The following is a 26,886-nucleotide window of genomic DNA, read 5'->3' as shown; positions in this document are numbered from 1 at the left end:
TGCGTTGGGTGTGGATAAGCACCTGTCCAGAAACATCTGTGAAGTAAATCCATCACTTCAAGGATAAATAGGCCCTGGGGAACAGGAATTGTGTAGGGAATACAGCAATAATTCAGAATATTTTTTATTCATCTTGGATGTCACAGGAAATACTTGGGCCTGTCATGTCTGTCTTCAATACTAAAAACTAGAAACTGCACATTGGAAACCACAGATTGCTACATTGTAAAGCTGGAGAAGTCCAGGCCCCGCCCTGTTTCCATCCTGCAGAAACATACGTTTGAGTTTCTGATCTATTCCTCCCAGTTACAAATACATCTCCGGAAGTCTAGACTGATTAGTGCTGGGGTGGGAACCTGAGGCTCCAGACCACCGATACCCTGTGAGCAGCCTGTTCCCAGTGCTGTACTGAAGCAGGAGCTGTCCCCTTAGAGGGCTCCAAAGTGGCTATGGAGGACTGAACAAGTGAATGCTGACAGTCCTGAGGTAAAGGGTGCATGCAGCCCAGTCTGGGGGTCACTAAGCCTGGGACACAGCCAGATGGAGGTCAAGTCTGGGGCTCTGGCCAGGCACTGGGCAGACTAGCTGAGCTCCATGGCCTCGGTGCTGGGCGCTGAAGCAGGGTCTTTCTGGATGCTCTCGTAGAGGGCAGAAAGCTCAGGGTTGGAGCAGATCTGGGCTGCGAAGTCGGCCATGATGGGACTTCGCCCTGCCTCCGGGATCGTGAGCAGGGCGGCCACTGCCCGCATGGCTGAGCGCTTCAGTTCATCCTGCTTCTCGAACTCCTGCTTCACAGAGCCAGCTTTGACCTGGAGTGGGAAAGAGTGGTGGGAGCCTGGGGCACCAACCATGGGCCTCTCCTCTCCCCGGGGTCCTCCATGCCCCAAACTGAATCCCACTGCTCCCCAGCTGTAATGGGATTTTTTTTTTGGTATGGAGAATCAAACTCAGGACCTTACAGTTGTAGACACTGCAGCTGAACTATATTACAGGCCCAAGAATTGAGAAGTTTAGAAGCTTAAGTAAGTGATTCAGCAGGGGACCAGAGTCCTCACTTTGTAAACATCCTGAGTTTGTGGAAGAGGACACAGGAGATGATGTGAGCAGATAGCCTGTATACAATATAAGGAAGGAAAAGAGGTTTTCTGTCCCATTTTTGCTCTTGTTGCTTTTGCTGTCGTCTGCCATCTTGAACTGTTGCCCCTGTTCCATGCTATCCTGCCTTGGAGCCAACTGATTATGGACTGAAATATCCTCAAACCGTGAGCTGAATAAACCTTTTCTTTATTAATTTTGAGTGTTAGGCATTTTGTCTCAGCAACCAGGGGAAAGTAACTGACACACCAACCTCGGCAGAAGTCCTTTGACCTTTTTGGGCTTTTCCTCATGGTGACCTCAGAGTTACCCTGCCACCATGGCTTCTATCAATCTCACAGTGCCAGGGACTTTAAAGTAGGGTGCAGCCTGCACTACTGTGCTGAAACCCCACAACACCCAACCCTGCCCTTGGGCTCCTCATGCATGTCCCTGCCACTACACCTGCTGGCAAACTCCTGAAGAGCCAGCGCAGGTTCCCAGCGCCTCCCACAGGTCTACCCTTGTGTAAGTGCCAGGTACTTTTCCATGCTGTAGAGTAAAGTGCAAGACCCTTAGCTTGGTTCATTCTTCCCACCCCACGCAGTGCATGAGAGCAAGGCATCAGGCCAGAAGGTCCTGGGTTCAGATGGCTCTGCCTGCAAGCTAGGTCCCTCTGCAGAGTTGCTATGAGCACTAAGTGATGCACAAACATCCACAACCCTTCCATGAGCCCCTGGGGCCATGTGTGCTTTGGAATCCAGGTTTGGCAGAGGTAGAGGGGATGGGGGGTTGGGTCTTAGAAAAAGACCACTGCACAGGCAACATTCCCCATGGGGTCCTGCGCAGCACCTGAAAGTCGACATTAATACTTCTTACCCAAACTATGTGAACTTGTTTTTCTTTTTTTTTTTTTTTTTTTTGTACCAGGGATTAAATTTATGACCTTGCACTTGCCAAGCAGGCGCTTATGCCACTGAGCTAAATCCTCTGCCCTGTTTTTCTTTTCTTCTCTCCCTCCTTTTCTTCTCCTCCTCCCCTTCCTTTCCCTTATCCCTCTTCTTCCTTCTTCTTCCTTTTCAGACAGGGTCTCACCGTGTATTTGAAGGCTGGCCTCGAACTCACTATGTAGCCTGCCTTCAAACTTGTGATTCTCCTGCTCAGCCTCCAGGGTGCTGGCCTATCACCCCTGGCCTTTGTGACTTATAATAAGGAAATTGAAGACATAAATAGTCTTACTCGAGCCTTATGCAATGAAGTCACTCAGAAGCTTCTGGTTTCCCAAGCTTTGTAGATTTCAGAACTAGGGACAAAGGAGGGGGCTATTGCCACAGTGCCAGCAAGCAGTATCCAGTGGCCCTCTAAAGGCTTCTGTGTAGAGCCCAGGATGCAATTTCTCTTGTCCTCCAAGCCCAGTGCACCACCCAGTGTATGAGGCCCTGCAGATCCTCTCCTGGGACCAGGGACTCCTCAGTGTTGCCCAGCTTGAGAGAGCAGAACAGATTAGCACTGAAATCGACAAGACCACAGTGACCCTGCAGAATCTGCTCATGGTTCAACTTTGCCTAGGCATTGGTTAAATATTTAAACTTACAAGATGGGTCTCAGTGAGTTGCTATTTTAATCTGTTTTAACCACATAGGGCATTTTAAAAAGAAAAGGTGTTACTTGAAAATCATTTCCCTGGTACCCTTCCTTTTCACACTCCAATCTAAAATATTCAGTCCTGCTGGGCAGGTGGCGCATGTCTGTGATCCCAGCACCTGGGAGGCTGAGGCAGGAAGGCAAAAATTTCAGTTCCATCTGGGCAGCTTAGTGAAAGTGTGTCTCAAAATTTTAAAAAGGACTGGGGGTGGGGCTGGGGATTTAGCTCAGCGGCATAAGCGCCTGCCTTGCAAGCAAGCAGTCATGAGTTCAATCCCCAGTACCGATAAAAAGGAGAAAGACAAAAAAAAAAAAAAAAAAAAAAAAGGACTGGGGGTATAGCTCGGGAAACCCCTGGGTTCACGCCCCAGAACTAAAAAAAGAAAAAAGAAGAAAAAACAGACAACTGAGCCTCTTTGGAGAATTCCTACCCTTTCAAAACCAAGACTGGCTCCTTCACTTGCCAGGTCTGTGCCAGGTGCTTTGAGTGTGCCAGACTGCCCCCAAACCACCACCAGGTCACTCCTTGGGACCCTGGAGGCCTCGAGACTAGAACAGCACTGTCCTGGATCAGCCAGTTGGTCATAAGAGCGTGAGCCAATTGCCAGCCAGGATGTGAGTGGGCAGAGCAGGGACCTTGGTTGTCCATATCTCCTGGGGTTGCATGGCAACACCCAGGAGATGCTCAACACTGCTCTCCTGAGAGAAGGTGCAGCCCCAGCCAGCAGATCACTGCTAAACCCCTGTCCCCAGGGTGGATGGCAGAAGACAAGGAGCCTCTCACCAGCCAGCACTGCACGTGGTATCCTCAGTGGGGGTGACCACAGGCACCATAACCTGGGCACCAAGGCAGCCCTGGGACTTACCTTGGCGGCACAGGTGGCCCGCAGTGGCTCAATGAGCCGGTCCACCCTCTGCAGCACAGGTGCCGGGCACAATGTTGCCAGTCGAGCCAGCAAGATGAAGGTCAGCATCTACCAGAAGGAAGGAGATGGTGTCAAAGAGTGGCTTAAAGGGGCTCGCTAAAAGGGGCTCACATGTGTCTCTTGTGGACTGCTTTGTGTGTTCCAGGGAGTCCACCCCAGTGTCAACAAAAGGTTTAAATGGTAACATTTTCAGTACATAGATTGTTTGTCAGTTTGTTTTCTGAGGCAGGGTCTCACAGCAATCCTCCTATCTCAGCCTCCTGAATGCTGGGGTTGCAGCACCATCACCAGAAGGGGCACACGCTCAGTGGTACAGTGCTGCCTATCCTGCACCAGGTCCTGGATTCAAACCCCACCACTGTAAAAAAGCACTGGTTCCTATTATATGGATCGATAGATAAAGTGTAAAATGTAAAAGAAATGAAGGAAACTCAATCTTTCCAATGCTCCCTCTCCTAGCCTCACTCTACAGGTGAGAAAATGGCCCCACTCTCCAGAGCCAGCCTCAGGGTAGTGACTCTGCCACCACCACTGTCACTACCACAACTGTGACTCTTGGGTTACAGTAGGCTTCTTTGAGCCCTAGGGAGCTGCACAGAGCAGCACTGTGTGTGACCCAGGCTCTGTGTCAGCACAAAGGGATAGGACAGGCCAGGGGACCCAGGGAGGGAGGATGGGCAGGGCCGGCTCAGGGTCCTACCCGGATGTCATAGTGGTCCTTCAGGCCATCCTCCACGTGGCTCAGGAACTCGCTCACATCCAGCTGGCCCAGGCAGCTCTCGAGCAGGGAGTACATGCACTCAAAGGCCGCCTTGCGTACATCAAGCCCGTCATCCACTGTGTGCTTAAAGGGCCCCATCTCCACCTACAAGGGACGACAGGGCTGGGGACATGGCCAGGACAGGCATATGTCTGTTACCAAGTGTCTGCCTGGGTGGCCCATGTGTTCATAGGTCTCCCAGCCTTTGCTTGACCTGTGGCACCTTTTCCCTTGCAGGGTTGCAGTAGTAACAATGACAATAGACTCATGCTCAGGGCTTGACAGCTGACAGCTTTTTGGAGAAGCCCTAGTGGTGGAACCCAGGCTGGGCTCAAACTTGTGATCCTCCTGCCTCAGCCTCGCAGAGTGCTGGGAATATAGGTGTGCCCCACCACACCCAGCTTCCTTGGGGTCCCTGCACCTTCTCCTCTGGTGCTGTTTTCTCTTCTGCTTCCTGGCTGTGGTGAACTAGGCATATCCTTCTCCCTGGCCCTGCCACCATGATGTTTCTGCCTTGGAGCAGCCAGCTATAGGCTGAGTCCCTGAACCTGTCAGCACATTAACTCTCCTTAAATTGTGAGGTTGAGTGTCATGTCCCAGAAACAGGGAAGTGACTAATTCAGATGCAGACAGGATTGTTTCCTCCATGATGTACTAAGAAGAGACTGAAGTTCAGAGGGGTTCTGGGTTCCCTTCTGGGGCATGCAGCTGGGATGAGGTAGCAAGACCTGGACTGAGTGTCCGCACCTCTCGGATGAGGTCCCGGCGGACCTTGGTCTCCTGGTAGAGGAGCGGCAAGATGCCATCCAATAGGTCCCGAACTAGTGAGGGCTTGTTGTGCACAGCTGAGTTGAAGAAGGCCAGTGTGGCACGGCGCACACCCAGGTCTGGGTCCCGCAGGCTCTCCATGAACTCCCCTGTGGGACAAAGAGGCTAAGGAACACAGCCAAGCACAAGCTTGCCCTGCTGCACCAGCACCTATCCTTCCCCTGGCTGCTCTGAGCCTGGTACAGTCACACTCAAAGCCTCAGAGTCCAGGATGCCCAGCTTGTGATCGCACATCCCCACATGACCATGGGCTGTCTGGAGCCTTGGTGTTCTCATCTGTAAAATGGGGAGAATCACAGCACCTACATGGTAAAACTACTTAAGATTTAGGATGTGGTGCTGTCTATGAAGCACAAAGCAGAGTGCCTGGCTCAAAGGAAGGACAGGAGCAGTTAGGCAGACATGGTGTCATACACCTGTTATTCCTGCACTCTGGGAGGCTGAGAGAGGAGGACCACCATGAGTTTGAGGAGAGCCTAGATTACACAGTGAGATCCTGTCTCAAAAAACAAAACGAACAAACAACAAAACATTAAAGCAAATTCCAAACACCTGCTAGGGACCCCGGGATCCCAGCACTGGGCAGTTTGGCCAAGATGAAGGCAGAGGGACAGGATACCAGTGAAGCTGCTACTAGCCATGCTGCTGAGGCTACAGGATGTGACCTCTAATACATAGTGGTCACATCTGCCAGACTGACCTCCAGACTCACATAGCCTCCCAGCAAGGGGACCAGCATCCAACTTTTACAGCTAAAGGGGAGACTACTGTCTAGACTCGTGGAGCCAGGAAATGGCAGAGCCAGGATTCGAACCTCAGCTGAGAAACACTACAGCTGGGTGTCCCTGCTGAAGCCACCTGTGAAGCTGCAGAAGCATAGGTTTCTAGGCAGCCCAGTGACAGCCCCCAGGCTCCAGGCTCCAGGGGGAAAGTGGGTCCTGCACCCTCAGGAGACCAGCTTCAATGGCTGTCTACTTCCAAGGGCCTATTGTTCATGAAGCACCTCCCCCTGCCCCCATGAAGCCCCAGGGGTGTCCATGGTGAAGTTTCTTGTGCCCATTGGATGGGTGAGGGCTCAGTGGGCTTGCCTGGTACTTCATGGCTGGCCTGCTGCCAGTGCTGTGCTGCAGCTGCTATGTGGAGGATTCAGGGGAAGCTTGTGGGCTGGGGAAACAGGAAAGTGGGGAGGGGGCACCCACCGATGAAAGTCTTCAGGAGGGAGTCAATGGCGTGCGGCTGGTCTGAGATGAGGAACTTGACTGCTGTGATGACAGTGCTCCGGGTGTGTGGCTGACCTGTGGCATAGAGGTGGCTCAGGGAGTGGCGGGGTTAGGGTTAGAGTTAGGGGTTAGGGTTAAGGATTAGGGTTTAAGATTAGTGATGGGGTTAATTAGGGTTAAGGTAATGGTGACAGTTAGCGTTAGGTTTAACGGTTTAGGGGTAGAGTTAATTTAAGTTTCTGTTAGGGGTTAGTATTAGCACAGGTTAGGGTTAGCATAGAATAAAGGTTAATGGTTAGGCCTTATGTTTAAGGATTGGCATCTGGGACATGCCCTACCTGCGCCTTAGAGATGGAAGTGCTTCTTCCCCTCCTAGAACCCCTCTTATCCCAGGAATCCATAGTCTCATTTCTTCTTATCTAAATGTGTCTGAAGTTTTCAGCAACATGGTTCAATAGGATAGGTTTGCACAGACCCCAGTGATCAGGGCAGGGCCCTCTGGGACCCTCCTTTGGATTATGGAGTCTGCATTATATTTTTCAGGTGCATTATCAGTTAATCTATAGGATCATCTGTTTAATTAGCAACAACATACCTATTTAAGCAATGAAAAGTGTCCTTCCCTCATATTTTATACTGGACGATGAGAGACACTGAGAAGGTTAGCTCACATCTAGGGCCACACAGAAGACCCAGGGTCCTTTCCCCCTTTCTCCCTCTCCTCTGGGCTGGCTACATGCTCATGCTGCCCTGGCCCAACGTGTCCATTAGATCTCAGCCAGCCATACTTGAGGATAAGTTTGCTTCATTTCTCTGGACAGGGAAGCTTAAGGATGGGAGGAATGTGCAACCCCTTAGTGACGGGGTACCTCACATGTCTGTCTGAGTTGCTTTGAATTGCACACAGGAATCCCTTGAATGGAAAATAAAACCGAGCCCAAGCCAAACATGAGCAGGGAGTGGGGATAAGGCCTAGTTGGGGAACATTGCAGAGAGAACCACAGGAGTCTTGTGCTTGCTGGATGGTCTCCCCACCCTGCTTTTGGACCTCTAGCAGCAGTGGTTGGCAGGCGAGGTAGCTGGTGTCTTGCTCACGGTAGGCATGGGACAACCAGGAATCAGTGCCCAGGAGAAACAGGAGTCTGCCTCATCCCCAGACTCCAGTTCTAGGGGCTTCCTGTGCTATGGGACCCATAACATCATCCACAGCATGACAAGTATCAGACAACTGCACCTTGTGAAGCCAGAAACCTGTGCAGACCTGGACAGCAACACAATGCCTGCAGGAAGCTTTGATTTACCCAGCATCCATTAGATGTCATACACTGTGCCTGCCCGTGTCCAGTAACACAGTCCTAGTCTTGATGGGGTTCTGTAGCCATACCTCAGCACTGAGCCTTTGTTCCCAGCAGCTCTCAGGACCTGAGAGCCCCAGCCCACCTGCTGCTTCTCCCTAGGGAAGGCTGAACACATCCACCATGTGCCCTCTGTGATAACACCACATGGCTGCCCTAGCCTAGCCCTCTCCAAACTCCGTGGTGTGTCTTGAAATCCTAGGTCACGCTGACACCTGGCAAGATACAGGCTAACCCCAGGGTGCTGATCCTCCACCAACTTTGGCCTCCATCCTGAGAGCTGCAGTGATAAACCTTGACTGTAACACTCCTTACAGCAGCTACCATCCTTACATAGTACAATGACAATGGCATTTATGTTTAGCTGTATGGCAGACCAAAGGCACCCTCAGGGGACAGCTCCAGGACCCTCTGAATTTACCTAACCCAGCCATACTCAGAGCCTTTCTATATATGGTGTAATATAGTAGCACACCTTCCTGTGCACTGTCAATCACTTCTAGATGGGTGTTGATACATGAGGTTCAGCAGCTGTATTTAGGGAATAAAGACAGGATAAACTCTTGATGAGTTTGTACAGACTCAACTTTTTTGAGTAATTCAGGTTGCCCTTGAGCCCACTGTGTAGTGCAGGCTGGCTTAGAGCACACAGCAATCCCGGCATTGCCTCTTTAGTGCTGGGATTATAAGTGTGCAACATGCCTGGCCAGACACAATTTTTTTCTGAATATTTCAATTGAGGTTGATCAGCATGGAGATTCATGATTATTTTACCATGATTTCTTTAAAGGCTGAACTTCAGCTGAGTGGTGAAGCTGTAGTAGAATATTAACTTTCCACCTTTAAAAAAAAACTTTTCATCTTGCACACTGCACTCAAGAACTATGCATCCCCCCAGGAGGTGATCTAACCACTTATATATCTTATGGATACTGTTTCCTCCCCTCTCCCAAAAGCAGGTCACAGCTTCCTTTCAACTACAAATACATATGCAATTCTGATGCCCTGGATCACTAACCTTAAAAAGCCTATGCACATTTGTTAATTCATTCTACTTGGTACAACCATGGCTTTTTGTTTTGTTTTGTTTTGTTTTGTTTTAACTTGAGGAGCACCAAACCCTTGCAGAGAAAATATTGCTTAGTCTTCAAACCACACCTGGTTGCTCTTCAGACCTAATACCAATGACAACAGCCCCTGTGACTTGATGATATTGCTCCTGGAATGACAGTTCCAAAGACTTTCTCACATTAAAATCAAATACGAAAACCTCAGCCTCTTTCCTGACCACGCAGTCCTCTTGGATCCGCCCACTGCTCTTTACAGGTGTTTACACATGAACACTTAACTTTGATCATTTCCTTGACTATTAAGAAATTCTGTTCACCACCCATGGCATTGGCTTCTCACATACTGTGCCTCACATGGCAGGGGAATCTACAGAGCAGATCCTGGATACAGACAGCTGGTTGTGTTTGCAGTAGGGACACAGAATGACTTTGTCCTCTGTACCACGGAGGCTCCTTTGCCTGAATGTGTGGACAGTGTAACCCTCACACCCAGAGATGGAAGCAGCTGACGGTGCCTACCTGTCGTAAGCTGCTTCTGCAAGCGAGGCAAGAGGAATGGGGGATTCACGAGCACCAGCTTCCCAATGCACTCAGCCACCACACCCCGTGTGCCCTCCTCGGCGCCTTCACAGCGCTGGAAGAGCAGTGCCCAGATGTCCTCAGCATAGGGCTTCAGGCCATCGGGTGGTGCAGCCCCCAGAGCTTCCCGAAGTGCCTGCAGCAGTAGGTACTGGCGCTTTGGCTCGGCCTCAATCTGCGCCAGCAGGAAGGGCAGGAAGTTGGGCAGGTTCCCAGCGCCCACACGGCCCAGTGCATAGGAGGCTGCAGCCCGCACATCTTCACTGGGAGAGCCTAGGGCTTCCAGCAGCACAGCCTTCAGCTCACGCTGGGGGCCTGGCCCGGCCACCTGCCCTATTTCAGCCAGTGACAGGAAGGCCAACACCTTGACCCCTGTGCTGGAGTGTGGTGACTTGGCATCCATGACGAGGCGGTTGGCTGTGCCGGCTGCCTCCTGGGGACAGGCAGCCGAGAGGGCGGCCACACAGCGGGCCAGAGAGTGGAATACCTGCTTGTGCAGGGCTGGCCCACTGTCCCCAGTCTGCTCATATACAGGTGCTGTAAGCAGGCTGAGGAGCTTGTTGTAGGCTACGCATGGTGGGTGGGTCCCTACCAGTGCCTGCAGGAAGCCCTCAGCAGCCGCCAGAACACTGGTTGGCAACAGTGGAGAACGCAGCAGCCGCAACAGTTCAGCCAGCACGGTGTCACTGACCTCCGCCAGGCAGGCTGGCTGGGCCGGGGTTACCGTGGCCAGGAAGTCCACGGCCAACTGGGCCACGTGCATGTCACTCTCACTGACCAGTGCAGGCACCTCAGCCAACACAGTCCGTACAGCAGATGGTGGGAGGCCACGGCCCTGACCCTGGGCCAGAGCATCCAGAGCAGCAAGAGTGGCCAGCCTCAATGCCCGCTGGTTCTTGCGCAGGAAAGAAGCCAGAATGGGCAGCACCTCAGCAAGGATGGGGCGCAAGTCAAGCTGCAATGGTGATGCAGCCACCAGTGTCAACGCCTTGACGGCGGGCAGCCGGGTGATCTCGTTTCTCAGGCGGTCAAGGAGAAGCAAGAGTGTGGGCTGCAAAGTGTCCCCAAGCTGGTCACCCAGGTGACCTATGAGATGGCCCATACAGGATATGGCCCGCTCCTTCACCTCCTGGTCCAGGTCAGTGGCTCGGAGCCGCACCAGGGTGGCTTCAGTCATCTCTGCCATGTAGGGTGCTGGGTCTAGCACCCGAGGCTTGCCCAGTGGCCACAGGGTGCGCACCAGCTCCTGAAGCACCAGTAGAGCCTCGGCTGCAATCTTATAGAAAGGGTCAGCCACACAGGCCATCACGGGTGGTAGGAGGTTGGGGAGGTGGGGGTGGAAGGCCTCAGCAGGCTCTGTGCCCAGCAGTCCCTGCAGGAAGGTCAGAGCATCCATCCGGATGGTGGAGGAGCTGGATCGGTCAGCCAGTGAGAAGATGATGCCTGTGGGGTGGAGATGAGATCACAGGGCTGGGGACCCACCTGGGATGTTTCCAAGTGCTTACTGCCTGGCCAGTGACTAGTGCAAGGAAAACCAGGAAGGGGCCTGTGTCAGCCTGGCATGGGGCCCAGGCTTCCTGGATGGCTGCTTCCGGAGACCTGGCTCACCTGATACCAACACGGGCATGTGTTCTGCCAGGCTCCCTGGGAGAACACCTGCCAGCTCTGCCAGGAGGCTGAAGCAGCCCTGGCGCACCCGGGCACTGCGGTCTTTCAGCTGCCGCTGCAGGGCCTTGATCACCAGGGGAACCTGTGGATGGAAGGGGTGGTTAGGATCACCCTGAGAAACCTGTGAGCAGGTGGGATACCTGGGAGGCAGTCAGGGACTCCCCTGCACTGTGAGGCTTTCCCAGACATCCGTAGGGAGGACACTCTGTGCACTCCTGATCAAGGCACCTGATTAGGACACTTGGGCAGGAATTCCAGCACCTCACTTATTAAAGAGACCAAGGGACAGGCTCAGGTCACCCAGGCAGTCTGGCTGTCCCTGTCACCCTTGTGCCAGGTGGCAGGGGCACCCCCTCCTTGGCTTGATCCTCTCCCTCAGCATCCTTTTGGATCTGAAACCCAGGATGCCCAGTCTGTACCTCTGGCCAGTTCAATGCAGGTTTGTACTATGCTTCATGACCCCCATGGCTTCTGGGTGCTGTTTGGTACCATGCAGGATATGGGAAGTCCTGAGTGAAGCTTTGGGAGCCATGAGGTGTTGCCAGGAGGTGCTGAGCAGTTCTGAGCAAGCCTGGCCCACCCCACACTCTGACCAAAGTCTCGCCATGAGGCCTCCTCTCTGTACACATCCTGGCCTCATTGCCATCACCATGGTGTGATGTGACCAAGGAGTCCTTGCTAGAGCCACAGCAGGCTGCTTGGAGTCTATCTCCAAATCTTGAGCTGAACTGAGCCATTTCCTCCAAGAAGCATCCAAACTTTGTTATTTTGTTACAGTCTCTTGTGAGGACATCAAACATAACTGTGCGGTTTCAGTGTGTTTTATCCCAGGGAACCCCACTTCTCGTCCCACCACAAGCAGGAAATCACATCACCCTGTCTATCCTGGGGCCCACCAGCAAGGCCTATGATTCCAAGTGAAACCCGCTTCCTCCATCCTGCCACTGCCACCAGGCCCAAGTGTTGTCTCCTGTCCCTGGAGGACAGCTGCGAGTTCCTCCTCTTGTCCCCACTTTGCCCCAGAATGACCATCCTCATGGATGTGAGCTTTCTCATCTGTGCCCTGACTGCTACTGTCCCCTTTGGGGACTTCCACTTGCTATCAAGTGAAGCAAGCCCATCCCATGCTTAGGCCACCTATTCCCAAAACTGTGGCCTGTGCTAAGGTGACACAAGTCAGCAGGTGAGGGGAGAACAGGAAGGGGACCAGTCCAAGGGACAACAGAGGTGATGACAACCAGCTCACCTGTCCTCGAAGCAACTGGAGGCTGCTGCCTGTGGGAGTGGGCTCCTCCACTGCCTGCAACCAGCCCTGAGGCGGCCGAATCTGCCGCAGCAGCACAATGTAGGCAGCGAACACATCAGCTTTGACATTGTCCTCTCGCTCACGGAATCTTTGCACGAGTGCAGGTGCCAGGCTGTGGTGCAGGTCGGGCAGCAGGTCGGGCCGTGAGCCCAGCAAGGCTGCCAAGCACTTGGCTGCCGCTCGTCGTACCTTCCAGCTCATGTCATCATCATCACTGTACTCATCCTCTGTCTCTGGTGGGAAGCAGACATGAAGTCTGTAGCTTGGGGGATGAGGGACAGCTTGCCATCTGTACTAACACTCCCTTGGCAGAGACCCCGACTGCGTGCCAGGATGGACCAGGCACCCAATCTCACAGCACACTGCTTCCAAGCAGGACTAACAAGGAAAAGCCAGGTCTTGTTTTGTTGGTTTTTTTTTGAAAGGCAGGATCTCACTGCATAGTCTTGATTGGCCTTGGATTTATTATATAGCTTAGGCTGGCACTGAATTCAAGTCAGCCTTCCTTCTTCAGCCCCCCAAGCGCTGGGATGACATGTGCCATCATGCCTGGCTCTGTGTGACTGTCTACTATAAAGCTCCCCTGAGAGACAAGAGCACCTCAGAAAGCAAAGTGCCACTGGACTTACTTCACAGATGGCAAGATGGGGCTTAGAGAGGGCAAGACATCTGCTCAGGGCATACATGTAAGACTGCAGGGCTGAGATGCAGGCCAAGGAAGCCCACCAAGACCACCTGGGACACACATAACACTGAGAGCACCCTTGGCCGTTTTGAGGATGATGAAGACTCAGGCACCCAAGTCTGGATGAGCTGCAGTGGGCCATTCTCTCCACCCTATACCACTCTAGAAGAAATGTCCATAGCTCCCCATGATGGTCAAGAAAGCATCCATATTCTCTGGCTTGACATCCCTGGCTCCAGCTGCCCATCCACTCTCCTCTCCCACTATGAGACCCTAAATTTCTGTTCCTACCTGTATGCTGTTTTCCCGGCCTGGGGCATCTCTGCCTTGACACCGGTATGAGTGACAGTATCACAGCACTGGAGAAAAGAAGCTGCCTCCCCTGTCATGCCCATTTGTCCCCCACAGCACATCTCTCTCCTGGGTTAAAAATGCCATCTCTTATGATAAAAAAATTTAAAAAGGGGCTGAGGATTTAGCTCAGCGGCATAAGCACCTGCCTTGCAAGTGCGTAGTCGTGAGTTCGATCCCTGGTACTGATAAAAAAAAAATGCCATCTCTTGGAAGCCATGAATATATGATTGCAGAGATGGTAGCCACAGTCAGCTTCAAGTCTCAGAACTCACAGCTCAGTCCTGCCATCACAGGCAAATCTCTTCTTAGCATGCATTCCTGGTCTGGAACACAGGGATAATCACAGCAGGTGCCTTGTCATTGTGTGGGGCAAGGAATAAGAGCCCAGCACACCAAGTGAGAGCCATAACAGTCACCCTTGGCACAAAGGCAACCCCAGGGACTGGTTCCTGGATGCCCCTCAATAACAAAATCTCAGGCACTCAAGTCCCTTCAGTAAAATGGCTTAATGTTTGCAAATAACCCATGCACATCTTCCTGAATACTTTAAGGTTAACTAAACTGAGTTATGAGGTGTGATCAAAAAATATGGTATTTGTTTTTTTTAAAAAAGTTATATTACAGTAAAAGGCACACTGTCATTAATTCCCCTCAAGATACCCCCCACACACTTGAAATACACCTATCTCACTCTCCTTGTCACTTTCTAAAGCAGTCCTGGAAGTCCTCTTTACTAGATGGGATCAAATATATGGTGAATGCTGCTGCCAAGTGCCATGCAACAGAAAGGCAGGCTCATAAAATATGACCCTGTGTCCTCATCCACCTTATCCAGCAAGTCTGGCATCGTACAAATTCTGGTTCTTTCCCAAAGACAAAATGACCATGAAGGGTCAATGTTTTAAATCAATTTGGGACATGGAGGCAACCACAACAGCACAATTAAAGACATAGAAGAGGACTTTCAGAACCGCTTCAGAGGATGAAATCATTGTGTTCAAAGTGAGGGGGAGGATTTTGAGGGAGATTCATTGTAGTGTGACTTTTACTATAACAAAAAATTTCAACATTCACTGTGTTTCAACTATACCCCTCATATAATGCCTGATACATTGTAATGCCACAGATACAGTAATTTCATTATATTATTTAGGGAATAATGACAGGAAAAAAGCCTGTACATATTCAGTACAGATAAACAAAGTCTTGAGCACTTTCACTCTGCAGGCTGCTGAACATGTGGATGCTGATGTGGATGGCGAAGCTCTGGACCCCGAGGCTGTGGCTCTAGTATGTGCTATAGTCTGAGCAGCCAGGCAGGCTGGCATTCAATGGCCCTGATGGGACAGTCTTTGGCTTGGGGAGTCCCTGGAAGACCGGGCCCACCACCCCCTCCAGCCCCATGACAGTCCTCACCCACCTTGCTCACTGGACTCACTGTCCTCTGTTTCCATCTGCTCCTCTTCCTCGTCACTGTTGTAGTTGTAGTTGGGGTCATGCTTCAGGTACTGGAGGCAAAGTCTGGTCACGCTAGGGACATGGGGCCCCATCTCCTTGGGGCACCTGTAGGAGGGCACAGGAGGCTCTGCTGGGTCAGGTAGGGCAGGGGTACTGCTGCTCCCTACTTCTGTCCTCCATGGCTTGGGGCACTTACTTCCTCAGGAAAGCCTCATAGGCCTGCAGGCAAGACTCCCGGAGCTCATCGTCCTCCAGGCCACAGAACTCCTCCAGCAGTGGCACCAGGCGGTCCAGGTGGGGTCCTGCAGGCCAGGCAGAGCATAGGGCCAGGCAGGACACTGCAGAGTCCCCAGCTCAGAGGCCTCAACCTCTGCAGCCCTCATCCCTTCCTGTGGCCCCCATCCTTGCTGGTCTCACACAGCAGTCTCAGTACAGAGGCTCTGGCAGCAGATGCAGGTCCAGCCAACTGCATCCCTGTGCCACAGGACTTGGGGCTTGGGCCAAGCCTCTCTGACTCATTTACTGATCTGTTTTTGGGGGAACTGGGTAAGCATTGGATCACTGAGCGACAGCCATAGCCCCAAGTCTAAATTCTGTGAAGACAGTAAAGACAGGTGACAAGAAGCTTAGACATAAGTAAACACCTCTGCCTTGGGACCTCTCCATGTGGCTTCAGCCCTTTTTTGCACCAAGTCCTAAGCCCCCAGATGGGGTGGGAGAAACAGGAGGCAGGATCCTACTTGTGCCCTTCCCTGATGCATCCTGGGCCAGGACAGGAGCACACCAACTGAAGATTCCAAGCACTCTGTTGTTTCTACTTTGGGCCCCTGGGACTCTACCGTCTCCTGCTCAGTCCCCCGGAACCCTATCTCACGTTTGCAGCCTTTTTCCTGGCAGAGGGTGCTTACAGGTTGGCGGACGTTGGGAGCAGTGTGCCTGCCCAGCAGGGGGCAGTCCTCACACTCACACCCGGCAAGGGAAGAAGGGCTGGGCTGCAAGGGAAGACCTACACCTAGCGGCCACCAGCGACTCCAACCTCTTCGCGGAGGTTGCGACCACCTCCTGGAGCGGCTGCCCGCCCTGAGCAGACGCTTGGGGGTGAGGGAGACTTTCTGACAGGACAGTGGCAGGTGTTTCACAAGAGCACGCGAAGGTCAAAGTGCACTGAACGTATACTAAATAGGGAGCTAATTTTAGATATTCTTAAACAGAGTTTAAGAAAACCCAAACGTGGCTCACAGGTTATTAAGGTGTCTGTCAAAGTAGGCGGGCAGAATCTACTTTATTTAAAGATCCAAAGGCCTGACTTGTAATGACTTATGTGTGAACCTCACAGGCCACAGACATAATGGATCTGCACCCTTCGCACCGCCAGAGGCAAGCACCAAGGTCAGTGTGGTACTTGTGCAAGGCCCCGCCCGCCTCCGGCCCCGCCCCTCCCCAGGCCCCGCCCCGAACCTCAATCTCTCTGCTCTCTTCTTAGATTCGCCCAAACACTGATCCAGACCCTGCGCTTCCATCCTTCGCTGCAGTGGTCCCCGCCCTTTCCATAGCTCAGCCTGCCCCACCCTAAATCGATGGCCTCGCCTCCCAAAGCCTGCAGCCCCTTGCCCCTCTGGCCCTCCTGAAAGCCAGGGCCCACGCCCCCGGGGCCTTGGCCCCTCCCTCCCTGGCGATCCCATCCGGTCCGCCCCTCACCGAGCCGGTGTCCCGCCTGGCGGCCTACGCTGCCCACGCACTGCACCAGTGTGCGGAGTGCAGCAGGGCTGGTGGGCGTGCTCGGGCCCGGCAGTCGCTCCAGCAGATGGTCTGCAAGCTCCGTGAAGAGGTCGGCGTTGCAGGTGGCCGCTAGATGTCCGAGCGCGATGACAGCCCGCTTGCTCACTGCCAGGCGCGGGCTGCTCAGCTGGGGCAGCAGGCAGTGCAGCAGGCCGGCGTGGAAGGAGCCCAGCGGGGCGCCTAGCCTGCAAGAGGCCGGGGTAGCCGTGAGTGCCGGCCTAGCCATGCTGTAAGCCAGGGCTCCAGGGACCTGACAGCTACGTGCCCTCCCACAGTCTTGGGCAGAGTCCTCTCTCTCCTGGGCTCCCTTGTTTTTCTCTCCACCTACTAGTGGCAGGACTATGCCGAGGCTCCAGGATCCGTGCTCAGGAGGTCAAGGTCAAACCGGTGTCTCAGGTAACCAGCTTCTGCTATAGCATTACCCACTACACCCCCCCCCCTTCCCTGGCAGCAGAGCCAGAATCAACCTGCCTGAGTCCCTGCCTCTGCCAACTCTGGATCCATGAACTACTAAAGCAGATGCTCAGGGAGGAGGTTTTGCTGGTGATGAGACCTTGGGTTGGCTGGTCACATCACCTCCTAGAGGGTGTTTAGAGGTGGTGGCCATGGAGTGAGCAGGACGGCTGAGGAACAAGGTGCCCCTGGGAGGTGCTGGTTGGGTGCACCCAAATCCCCACACCCTTACCTGCTCAGCATGTCTGACAGGATGTCCAAGGCCTCTAGCTGCATGGCCACATCCTCCTGCTGGGCGATGGCACTGGTGAGCTGACCCGTGACCTTCCGGCACACATTGGTGGCTAGCCCAGAGCCTGCGCCCGGCACAAGGTGGACTGATGAGGACCCAGGCTGGGAGAGAAGCAGCCTCTACCTCTCCAGCCTCCCCTTCAGCTGTTTTGCCAAATCCAGCACTTCCAGGAATCTTGCAGATCCAAGCAGAGGGACTCCAGTGGCCCCAGGTGTGACCCAGAGTCTGACCAGACAAAGGAGAGTGCCAGGAGAGCTGGCATGGGATGGCAGAGACGTGGCCTTGGTCCAGCTCTAGCCTTTCCTCCATAGCCACTTCTACTGGGCCACAGGAAAGCTACATGCTTCACCAGCCTCCTGAAAGGCTGAGAGCATGGGAGTTTTCTGAGGGCTGGCTCCCCTTTTCTTATAAAGGAGAGGAAAGGTGGGCTTGGAACTCAGGCTGTCAGTATTGAGCTGCTAAGTGAATCTGTATAACAAATGGAGTGGTTGATCCCTCCAGAGATCACCTTGCTTTTTTTTTTTTTTTCTTTCTGTGACAGAGTCATGCTATTGTAACCCAGGGTGGCCTCGACCTCACAGTGATTCTCCTGCCTTAGCTTTCTGAGTACTGGTACCACCACCCTGCCCATCTCATGTTTTTTCCTCACACTGCCATTCTGTGCAGCTAAAAGCATTCCTAGCAGACACAAAGCCATGGATTTAAATTCACCTGGGTTGGTTACACCTTCTAGCTGAGGAGCCTTGGGTCAGTACTGTCATTGCCCTGAGCCTCAGATTTTTAATCATGAGCTGGGGCAAAAAGCAGTGTGCCCACTGCTGGGTGCTGGGTACCTGTGGCTGCGGGGGGCAGCTCTGAGAGCACAGTCTTGAGGCCGATGCCAGCAATGTCCCGAAGCTGCTCCTTGTCGGACCGCATGTTGGCACAGAGGGCATCCACGATGGTCTCCACCTGGCACTCCTTCACTTTGCCCACCAGCGGACCCAGGCTGGGCAGGAGGGAGGCACCTGAGTCAGCTGCTCCTGGACCCTGTGCTCCAGGGTCACATGGTTGGAAGAAAGGGCCCCTCTCAAAGGGGACTCTGTGCTCTGCCCACACCTCATCCTCCACCAGCATGGCACCTCATGGCCCCATGTGCCCTGCCCCCACAGTCGTCATGCCTCTAAGTAATAGAGGATGTGTGGTTCTGGCTAGCCCATATAGATGCTGGTGCTGCTTATCAAAGCGCCCATGCTGACATCTTGGAGCCTGGTCCTGGGGCATCGGCTTCAGCATAAAGCCCCGCCAGACTCCCTGGCTCCCAGGCTGCTGCACACTGCTGTCACTGGGCGTCACCCTCAGGCAGTCTGAAATACCTGGTTTTGGGTGTACTGATGGGACTTTTTTTTTTTATCGGTACCAGGGATTGAGCTCACGATCATGCACTTGCAAAGCAGGCACTTATGCTGCTGAGCTAAATCCCCAGCCCCAAGGAATTATTATGTCAGTTTAACTTTGTCTTTTTTTTTTTTTGCATGTTTTTTTTTTTCTTTTTTCCAGTACCGGGGATCGAACTCACGACTGCCTGCTTGCAAGGCAGGTGCTTATGCCACTGAGCTAAATCCCCAGCCCCAGGGACTTTTTATTTTTAGCACTAGGAATGGAACCAAGGGCCTTCTTGCTGAGCTACACTCCCAGTCTCACTAAGTGGCAATCTGCTATCCTCCTGGCTCAGCCTCTCCGAGTACTGCAATCACAGGTGTGTGCCACCAAACCCAGCCCAGTGGGACGTTTTAACTCCACAGGTGGTTTTAGTGTGCAATCACAGTTGAGACCTCTGCTCTTACCGAGTGGTTCTCAAAGGCTGTTGTGCACTCAGGAGCAAACTACAGATGCCAGCTCCTCACTCTTGTGCGCCCCTCAATCCCAGTCCCCAGCCCTTACCACTTTCTAGCAGCCAGTGCTGCAGCCGGCTTGGTGGCTTTCTCTGACTGGAGGAGACAGAAAACAACCCTTCATCCTAACAGCCACAACCCAACATAGGAAGAGAAGTCACACCCTAGCTTCCTGTCCTGTCCCAGAGGTCCCCAGAGGATTTAAAAACTCAACTCCTCCAGCTGGGCGTGGTGGCACATACCTGTCTTCCTAGCACTCGAAAGGCTGAGGCAAGAGGGTTGCCGTGAGTTTGAGGCCAACCTGAGTTACATAGTGAGTACAAGGCCAGCCTGAATTAGGGGGAAAAAAGTCTTCCACAAGGTCTAGCCTGGCTCTCTTCTTCCTCTCCCTCCTCTATTTCCTGGGATCACCACCTCCCAAATGAACTCGGACCTGAGTCCTGGCTCAGGGTCCACTTGTGGAGGAAGCCAACTGGAGCCACTGTCCAGCCCCCTGGCACTCTGGAGCTGCCAGCAGGTCCTGCCTCAGCCTGTCCCTGAGGGTAGTGCCCCACCCCTGGCAGCCCCCTACCCCATCCACCTGCCTGCCTGCAATGATACTCACCACCGCACAGCAAGATTCTGCACCTCACCGTTCTTGTCGTCCAGGAGCCGAAGTAGCATCTTCACGACCTTGCGCTCGCTGTCCTCATCCAGCTGAATAGAGTCTTTCTGCAGCTCTGCCATCAGGTCACTGGTAGCCATGAACCTGGAGACCAAGGAGATCCACAGGGCTACAACCACGTGGACACCTACAGGGTGGCAGCCTGGCAAGCATAACAAGCCAGCTCCATGCCTGGGTGGTTGCCTCCAGCTTGGCCTGTGTCCCCATCCGAGAGTAGGGTGAGCACAGGATCCCTGTGGAGCCATGGTGAGTGCTGAGGGACAGCACAGCAGTCAGAGTAGCAGGGGCCATGAGAGCTGCCCTGTGCCGCTCTATGGAGACCTGGGTTGCAGCCTGGGGTCCCTGTCACACTCAACTCCCTGGGTGATACTCAGGATGGAAGTCTTAGCTTTGGAAACCACTGTCCTGGCCATGATGATGGAACCTGGACACAGAATAGGTGGCCAATAGGTGATCTCCAGCCCTGCAGATCTCTCCTGGCTCACTACTGGGGTGGACACCAAGGTGAGGCTGTGTGTGGCCTGACACCTAACACATCTGAGACTGTGGCTGGTCACAGAACTGGGGCAGTGGGGTGAGCCTGGGACACTGAACCTCTCAAGTGAAGAGCCCAAGCAGAGGCTGAACTGCCTCCAAGGCCCTGTCACTCAGCCATTTCCTGGTTCCCACAGAACCTTGTGTGGGGACAGAGTGAGGAGATGCCCTGCCCTCTGCAATCACTGTGTCATGAAAGCTCACTCCTAGCCTCCTGGATTTTGACACACATGCCATGGTGGCCCATAGTGCCCTGACACTGCAGGCCCCTGTGCCTATCACAGCTGTTTGTCCTGACAGTTGGGCTGACCTCAGTCACTGAGAGGAGAAGGACACCAGAAGGCAGCAAGGAGATGTGAGCCATGGCCTAAGGTAGCCACGTATGTCCCTAGGTCTACTCTGGGACATTTGGGGAAGGCAGACTGTTTCCCAGGTTGTGTTTCTGCCCACATACCTAGCTCAACCTAGTAACCTGAAGAAGTACCCAAAAGGCTCAGTGAGCTTTCTGCCGTGATTTTTTCTCTACCCATGGAGTTCCTATTTGTCCAGAGTGCCAGGTTCCGGTGACCCCGTGAGGAATGACTGACTGCTCTGTCCTACTCCCCACTGCACACACATGCCTCCCAGAGAGGATCCTCCTGAAAATCCCTGCTGTGCTGCAATGCCAGTGTAGTGAGGCGAGCCCTTCTCTCTGGACTCTGAGCTCACTGTGCTGGTTGTCGGTTCAGCACTGGGACCTGGGCTCAGCAAGGAACAGGTCCACAGAGGGACAGGGTGAGTGTGAGTACTAGGGCTAGTTAGGTTTACCATTAGGATTATGGTTAACTGGGAGAGGGATAGACAATAAGAGGGTTAGGGTTAGGGTGAGCTGGGAGAGTAACAGAGAGAAGTAGCCCTTGGCAGCCCTTGGAGCTCAACAGCTGTAGGGAAATTTGAACTCAGAAATCAATCCTTCTAAATGTGCCTCAGCATCTCTATCTCTGAAGTCCTTTAGAGAGCAGCTCAGAATTCACTTTAGCGTTTTGTAGAAGTTGGTGGATAAGAGCTTTGGCATGTTAAATTAGGCTTTATGTAAATATTTTAGCTATGTCACTTACCAATAGGGGGCATCTGTCTCCTCTGCTTGGTGTTTTTGCAGTGATTAAATGTGAATTTTCTTTGCCCCTACCTTATAGAGTACCCTTGGAGATGTTAGTGGAGTAGATGAAGACACTTATGCTCAGAGAGGTTGCACTACCTGCCCAAGGTCACACAGTAAACTGGTGGAGCACCAGCCCCCAAATAGTCCCCACCCAGAGGACTGTGCTTTCAGAAATGGACTGGGAATACCGGCAAGATTCTGAATTTATGGATTTGCCATACCCGAGCCAGCAAGACAGGATCTATGTTTCCTCCACCTACCCGGGATCCCCTTGTGTCTCTGTCCCCTTCAAGATCCTCAGCCCACTGAATCAGTTTTGTTCCAGAGAAATCCTAGAGCCACTCAGCCCAGAGCCACATGGGCACTGGGACAGCTGGTGCCAGGACACTAAAAATAGCCACCATTCCTGTAGCTCTTGGTGGTGTTAAGTGTTCTCCGGCCACTGTCAGGGACAGAGCTTCTTGGACACCAGGCAGAGGGGAATGGAATCCATTGCCTGGGGAGTGACAAGGTGCCTGGGCTCCACCAATGTGCCCTGAGTATTTCTGTGTCCCCTGAAGTCCCAATGGTTCAGGAGAGTAGTAGCTACTGGGAAAAGGTGACAGGGCAGAAACAGGGTTTGTGTAGGGGAGTCCCATCCCAGTGGTGCCCAAGGGGTAAGGGGTGTGGCCCACCGTATCTCTGGGATGCTCTGGAGTTCGCCTCACCTGGTACTGCCCTTCCCCCAGTGCTGCACAGGGGCCCTCTCTTGTCCTCCCCCAGCCCTCAGGCAGTCGCCAGGACTTGAGGGTGGGGTGACATCTGCATGGTCTCAGAGCTGGGCGTGGTGGAGGCCATCTGAAGCCAGGATCTTGTAGGGTGATCAGGACTGGCTTTTCTGGGTCCCCAACCTGCCAGTCTGGGACAGGGTTTCTGCATCAGCCTGCCTGGACCCAAACCAAGTCTCTCCCCTGTCCAGTTCCTGCCTCTGAATTCAGTGGCCCTTTCTGTAAAATGGAAACAGTGGCAGCTAAGGGGCTGTGGCTAAGGGGTTTCTAAGGTCTCTGCCAGTTCTGAGGTCCGGCACTGGCCCGTGGCCTTGGCCTGTCCCTTCTACCTAGGCTTTAATTTCCCCTGAGAGGACCAGAGATTTCCTGCATTCTCTTGTGCTCTGCCCTTGAGGTTCTGGGATACTGGGCAGGGGACAGAGGAAGGCAGGAGTGGGGAGAGGGCTGCCACAGCTTGGCCACTCCTGATCAGGACTAGGCTTAGGGTCAGGATCAAGGTGAGGGTTAGGGGCAGGGCGAGGGTCAGGACTTGGCAGAGGAGCTGGGGCGGGGGGGGGGGGGGGCAGGGGTGGGGCCAGGCAGGCATCCCAGTTGATCAGGGTTAGGACGAGGGTCGGGGTCAGGATCGGGGTCTGGGTCGGGGTCAGGCGAGGCCAGCGCGCACCTGAAGTCCTTGTCGCTGGATGTCATCTTTTCCAGCAGCCCCGCCACGTGGAAGGCCGCGGTGCTCATGGTGCTGCGCGGCCGGGAGCGAAATGGCGCCGGCGCCCCTGCTTCCCGCCGCAGGGACAGAAATAGCAGCGCCCCGCCCGGGAGGCCGGGAGCCCGGAGCCGGGAACGGACCACGGGGCTGGCGGCTGGCCTGGCGAAGCGCGGCTGCGTGCTGGGCCCGCGTGGCTGCGCAACCTGACAGCGCCGCTTGGGCTTGCACACCTGCATAGACGGGGAGCTCACCCTCCATCACCGCGCACTGCCCGATCCCGGGGGTGCCCAAGGATACGCCAACAGTGGGCCCCTGAACACTTCTTGCCAGCATTGACAGGGTATTGGAGCCTCAGGCTCGAACCTCAGCTTTGCCTCTTGTGTAGTGTAGCCTCGGACAGATTATTTTACTTCTCTGGGAGCCAGCTTTCTCCTCTAGGTCTTCAAGAAACAGGAGTCTCTCCGACTTGTCCATCCCCATACTGGCCTGACAAAGAGCCAGACAGGGTGGGAGGGTGCCTTCAGTTACACAGACCCCAGCCGCTGGGCCCCACCCTCAGGACCTCAGGCTCACTTTTGGTGTTTTACAGTACCGTAGCAGAGGCCTGGGGAAGCAGAAGCAAGCTGGGCTGGAGTCAGGGTGACCTCAGCTCCTTCATGCCCTGGGTGACAGTCCTTGCACGAAGTACTCAGTTTTGCCCCAGCTAGGTCCAGTCTGGAGGAAGAGGCTCTGTAGAACATGGACAGCCATGCGCTGGTGGAAAGAGTGGCATGTGCTTTGCAAAAAGACAGACCTGAGTTCAAACCACCTCTAGGCTATGTTGCCTTGGGACAATGTCACAATCTCTCTGAGCTGTTCTTCTCACCCATAAAGGATAAAAGAAACATTTACTTTAAATGTTTAAAAAGTGCTTTTTGGCTGCTAGGTAGTGTGTAGGCTAAACAGCCTCCTACCATGAAGCTACACCCCCAGTCCAACCATGGAGATTTCAGTGACACCTGCATCTGCTATTACAGAGCCCCTCTTCCTCTTTCCCCTAGCGTGGTGCCAAAGGGAGCAGGAAGAGGGGACATGGTGCCTTTCTCAGGCTCCCTCCTGTCTCAAGCCCCAGACCCTCTGGTTACCACCACAGGGGACTGGTCAGCATGGTGGGCTTTCTCTTAGTGGGTAGCAGCCTTTCTAGGACTGTGAGTGTTCTAGGCAGGGCCATAGCAAACACCAGTGTACTGCCTGGTGCGGTGGAGTTATGTGGCTACTCAGTCTATGTCAGTGAAAGTCAGAGTGGGATTGTTTTCCAGCACTAGGGTGAGTTGAGCTGTGATGCTGGCCTCCTAGTGGCAAACCCAGGGGTGTGGCAGTGTGCATCTGTAGAACCCTAGTGCTGCAATATTTACCAAGACTTGGCTGGGGCCTAATAAGGGGTGGTCCATTTTTGTAAATATCTTGCATTGGTGAATACAATGTGCATTTTCTAAACTTTGGGCACAGGGTTTTACCATACATGTGTTCTACCAAGCTTTTTTTTGGTACCAGAAATTAAACTCACAGCCTTGTGCTTGCCAGGCAGGTGCTATGCCACTGAGCTGTATCCCTAACACTTATCAAGCTGTTGCTGTTTTTTTTCTCTCCCTTCTTCTCCTTCTGTTTCTCCTTTTTCTTCTCTTCCTCCTCCTCCTCTTGTTCCTCCTCTTCCTTTTCTTCCTCCTCCTTCTTCTCTTCTTGAGACAAAGTCTTAGTATGCAATTCAGGCTGGACTTGAGCTCATTTCATAGCTCAGGCTGCTCTCAAACTCACAGTGATCCTCCTGCCTCAGCCTCTGAATGCTGGGATTACATGTGTGCACCACCACATCTGGCTTATCAAACTTCTTTACTTGCTGTCAACATTCATAATAATTGTGTTGTGGGGACATATGTTTCAGGTTGGTTATGAAGATACCCATATATGTGGTTGCTAGCCAGAAGGGCTGATAAGCTTTGTATAGCTTTGTAAGAAACTGCCAAACATTTTCTCCCAGAGTGACTGTGTAATTTTGCTTCCCTACTAGGCATAAATGTTTCTATTTTTCTAGCCCATCAGTGTTTGTAGTTGTCAGTTTCTGGATTTTAGCTACTTGAATAGATTTGTAGTTTATCTCATTGTTTAAATTTGTAGTTCATTATGCCAAATGCTTGTTTGATTTTTGTACATTTTCTTTGATGAGGTATAAGCTCACATCTATTCTGTTGTGCTAATAGTTCTCTCTCTCTCTCTCTCCAAGGTCTCATAATGCAGTTTATGCTGGCCTTGAACTCACTATGTAGCCCTGGGTGACCTCAAACTGACAGTGATCCCCCTGCCTCAGTCTCCTAAGTGCTGGGTTACAGGTGTACCTCACTGTGCCCAGATTAATATATTTATTATATATTTTTAAGAGTAAGAAAATATATTAGAGAAAAAGGAATGGGGAATAGGGACTAAATATTTTAGAGGTGCCATGAAACAAAAGCAAACTCTTACCTCCTTCCACGTATCTCAGTGGGACCTGCTAATATTCTATAAGGGAAATGCTAAATGTCAAATATGCTGAGTTTGTGTCCCTTGAAATCAAAGAATGAATTCTAAAGAACAGTAGAAGTTAAAAATAGGTAGGGTTTTAAAAAAATTTTTTTTATCGGTACAGGGGATCGAACTCATGACCGCCTGCTTGCAAGGCAGGTACTTATGCCGAGCTAAATCCCCAGCCCCATTAATTATTATTTTTTAGACAGGTTCTCACTATGCAGTTTGAGTTGGCCTTGAACTCACTTTGTAGCCCAGGCTGGTCTCAAACTCACAGTGATCCTCTTACCTCAGCCTCCTGAGGTCTAGAAGTAGAGGCATGCACCGCCACACCTGGCTGAGGTTAAGGATAGGAAAATTTATTGGAGAAAAAGGAATAGGGAATATGAATGAGGGAATGGGGATAGGAATAGCCCCTGAAAGACAGAAGGGGTCCCCAATCGGTTGCCACTTTTATATATTAACCTGTGTCCTGACCTTGCTAACCTGGTTTATTAGTTCTGAGTATTTCCTTTCTTTCTTTCATTTTTTTTTTTTCTGTCTGTCTATTCTTTTTTTTTTTTTTTTTTTTTTTTTTTTGTCTTTTTCCTTTTTATCGGTACGGGGGATCGAACTCACAACTGCCTGCTTGCAAGGCAGGCGCTTATGCCACTGAGCTAAATCCCCAGCCCCATGTATGTCTATTCTTGATTATTTTTTTTTTTTTTTTGTCTTTTTCGTTTTTATCGGTACCAGGGATCGAACTCACGACTCCCTGCTTGCAAGGCAGGCGCTTATGCCGCTGAGCTAAATCCCCAGCCCATATGTCTATTCTTAAGGATTCTCTTCAAGGGAAATTATTTAATCTCTGAACCAAGACCCTTGTGTATCCTCCTTCTCAATTTGTACTTCCGTTTGCACTTCTTGTCATTGTCTATGAATTACTATTTTCAGCAAGGAGAGAGGGCCTCCTTGCTATTCGTCTTAGCAAGGAGAACATTGTTTTTCACCATTGAGTATGATGCTAGCTGTATGCTTTTCATAACATTCTTAATCAGAGTGAGGACATTTTTCTTTATTTCTTGTTTGCTGGGGTTGCTTTTGTTTTGTTTTGTTTTTTTATTCATAAATGGATGTCAGATTTCTGCCAGATCCAAGAGGGGTCTTTCTTGGCTCTTCACCATGAGAATTGATCAAGTTTCCTGGAGTTGGAGTCACAGAGATACGGAGCC

At 52.4% G+C, this 26,886-nt stretch overlaps 2 protein-coding genes across 7 annotated transcripts in view; one reads left to right on the top strand and one right to left on the bottom strand.

The window, feature by feature from the left end:
* Positions 1-108: 108 nt before the first annotated feature.
* Cand2 (cullin associated and neddylation dissociated 2 (putative)) lies at positions 109-23,292 on the bottom strand. Its single transcript, XM_003463188.5, has 15 exons — positions 23,096-23,292; positions 19,930-20,073; positions 18,285-18,439; positions 17,392-17,515; positions 16,626-16,891; positions 15,124-15,229; positions 14,890-15,032; positions 12,371-12,663; positions 11,065-11,206; positions 9,397-10,899; positions 6,432-6,527; positions 5,152-5,321; positions 4,345-4,509; positions 3,585-3,692; positions 109-809 (listed from the first exon to the last, which is right to left on the bottom strand). Exons 1-15 carry the CDS (start codon positions 23,161-23,163, stop codon positions 582-584), a joined length of 3,711 nt encoding a protein of 1,236 aa, XP_003463236.3. The 5' UTR covers positions 23,164-23,292; the 3' UTR covers positions 109-581.
* The window catches only part of Tmem40 (transmembrane protein 40), a 42,847-nt gene continuing 32,849 nt past the window's right edge, over positions 16,889-26,886 (top strand). For all 6 annotated transcript variants that reach the window (XM_063237755.1, XM_063237753.1, XM_063237750.1 and 3 more), the window contains exon 1: positions 16,889-17,102. In XM_063237755.1, the coding sequence (XP_063093825.1) occupies positions 17,048-17,102 (55 nt within the window). In that variant the 5' untranslated portion in view covers positions 16,889-17,047. The remainder of the gene's footprint in view (positions 17,103-26,886) is intronic.

Source organism: Cavia porcellus, unplaced genomic scaffold, assembly GCF_034190915.1.
Source record: "Cavia porcellus strain 051 isolate PalLab524CR breed Dunkin Hartley unplaced genomic scaffold, mCavPor4.1 scaffold_27, whole genome shotgun sequence".
NCBI classification, from domain to species: Eukaryota; Metazoa; Chordata; class Mammalia; order Rodentia; family Caviidae; genus Cavia; species Cavia porcellus.
Note: the sequence above shows the minus strand (reverse complement) of the source record. Positions and strands in the feature narration are given on the sequence as shown.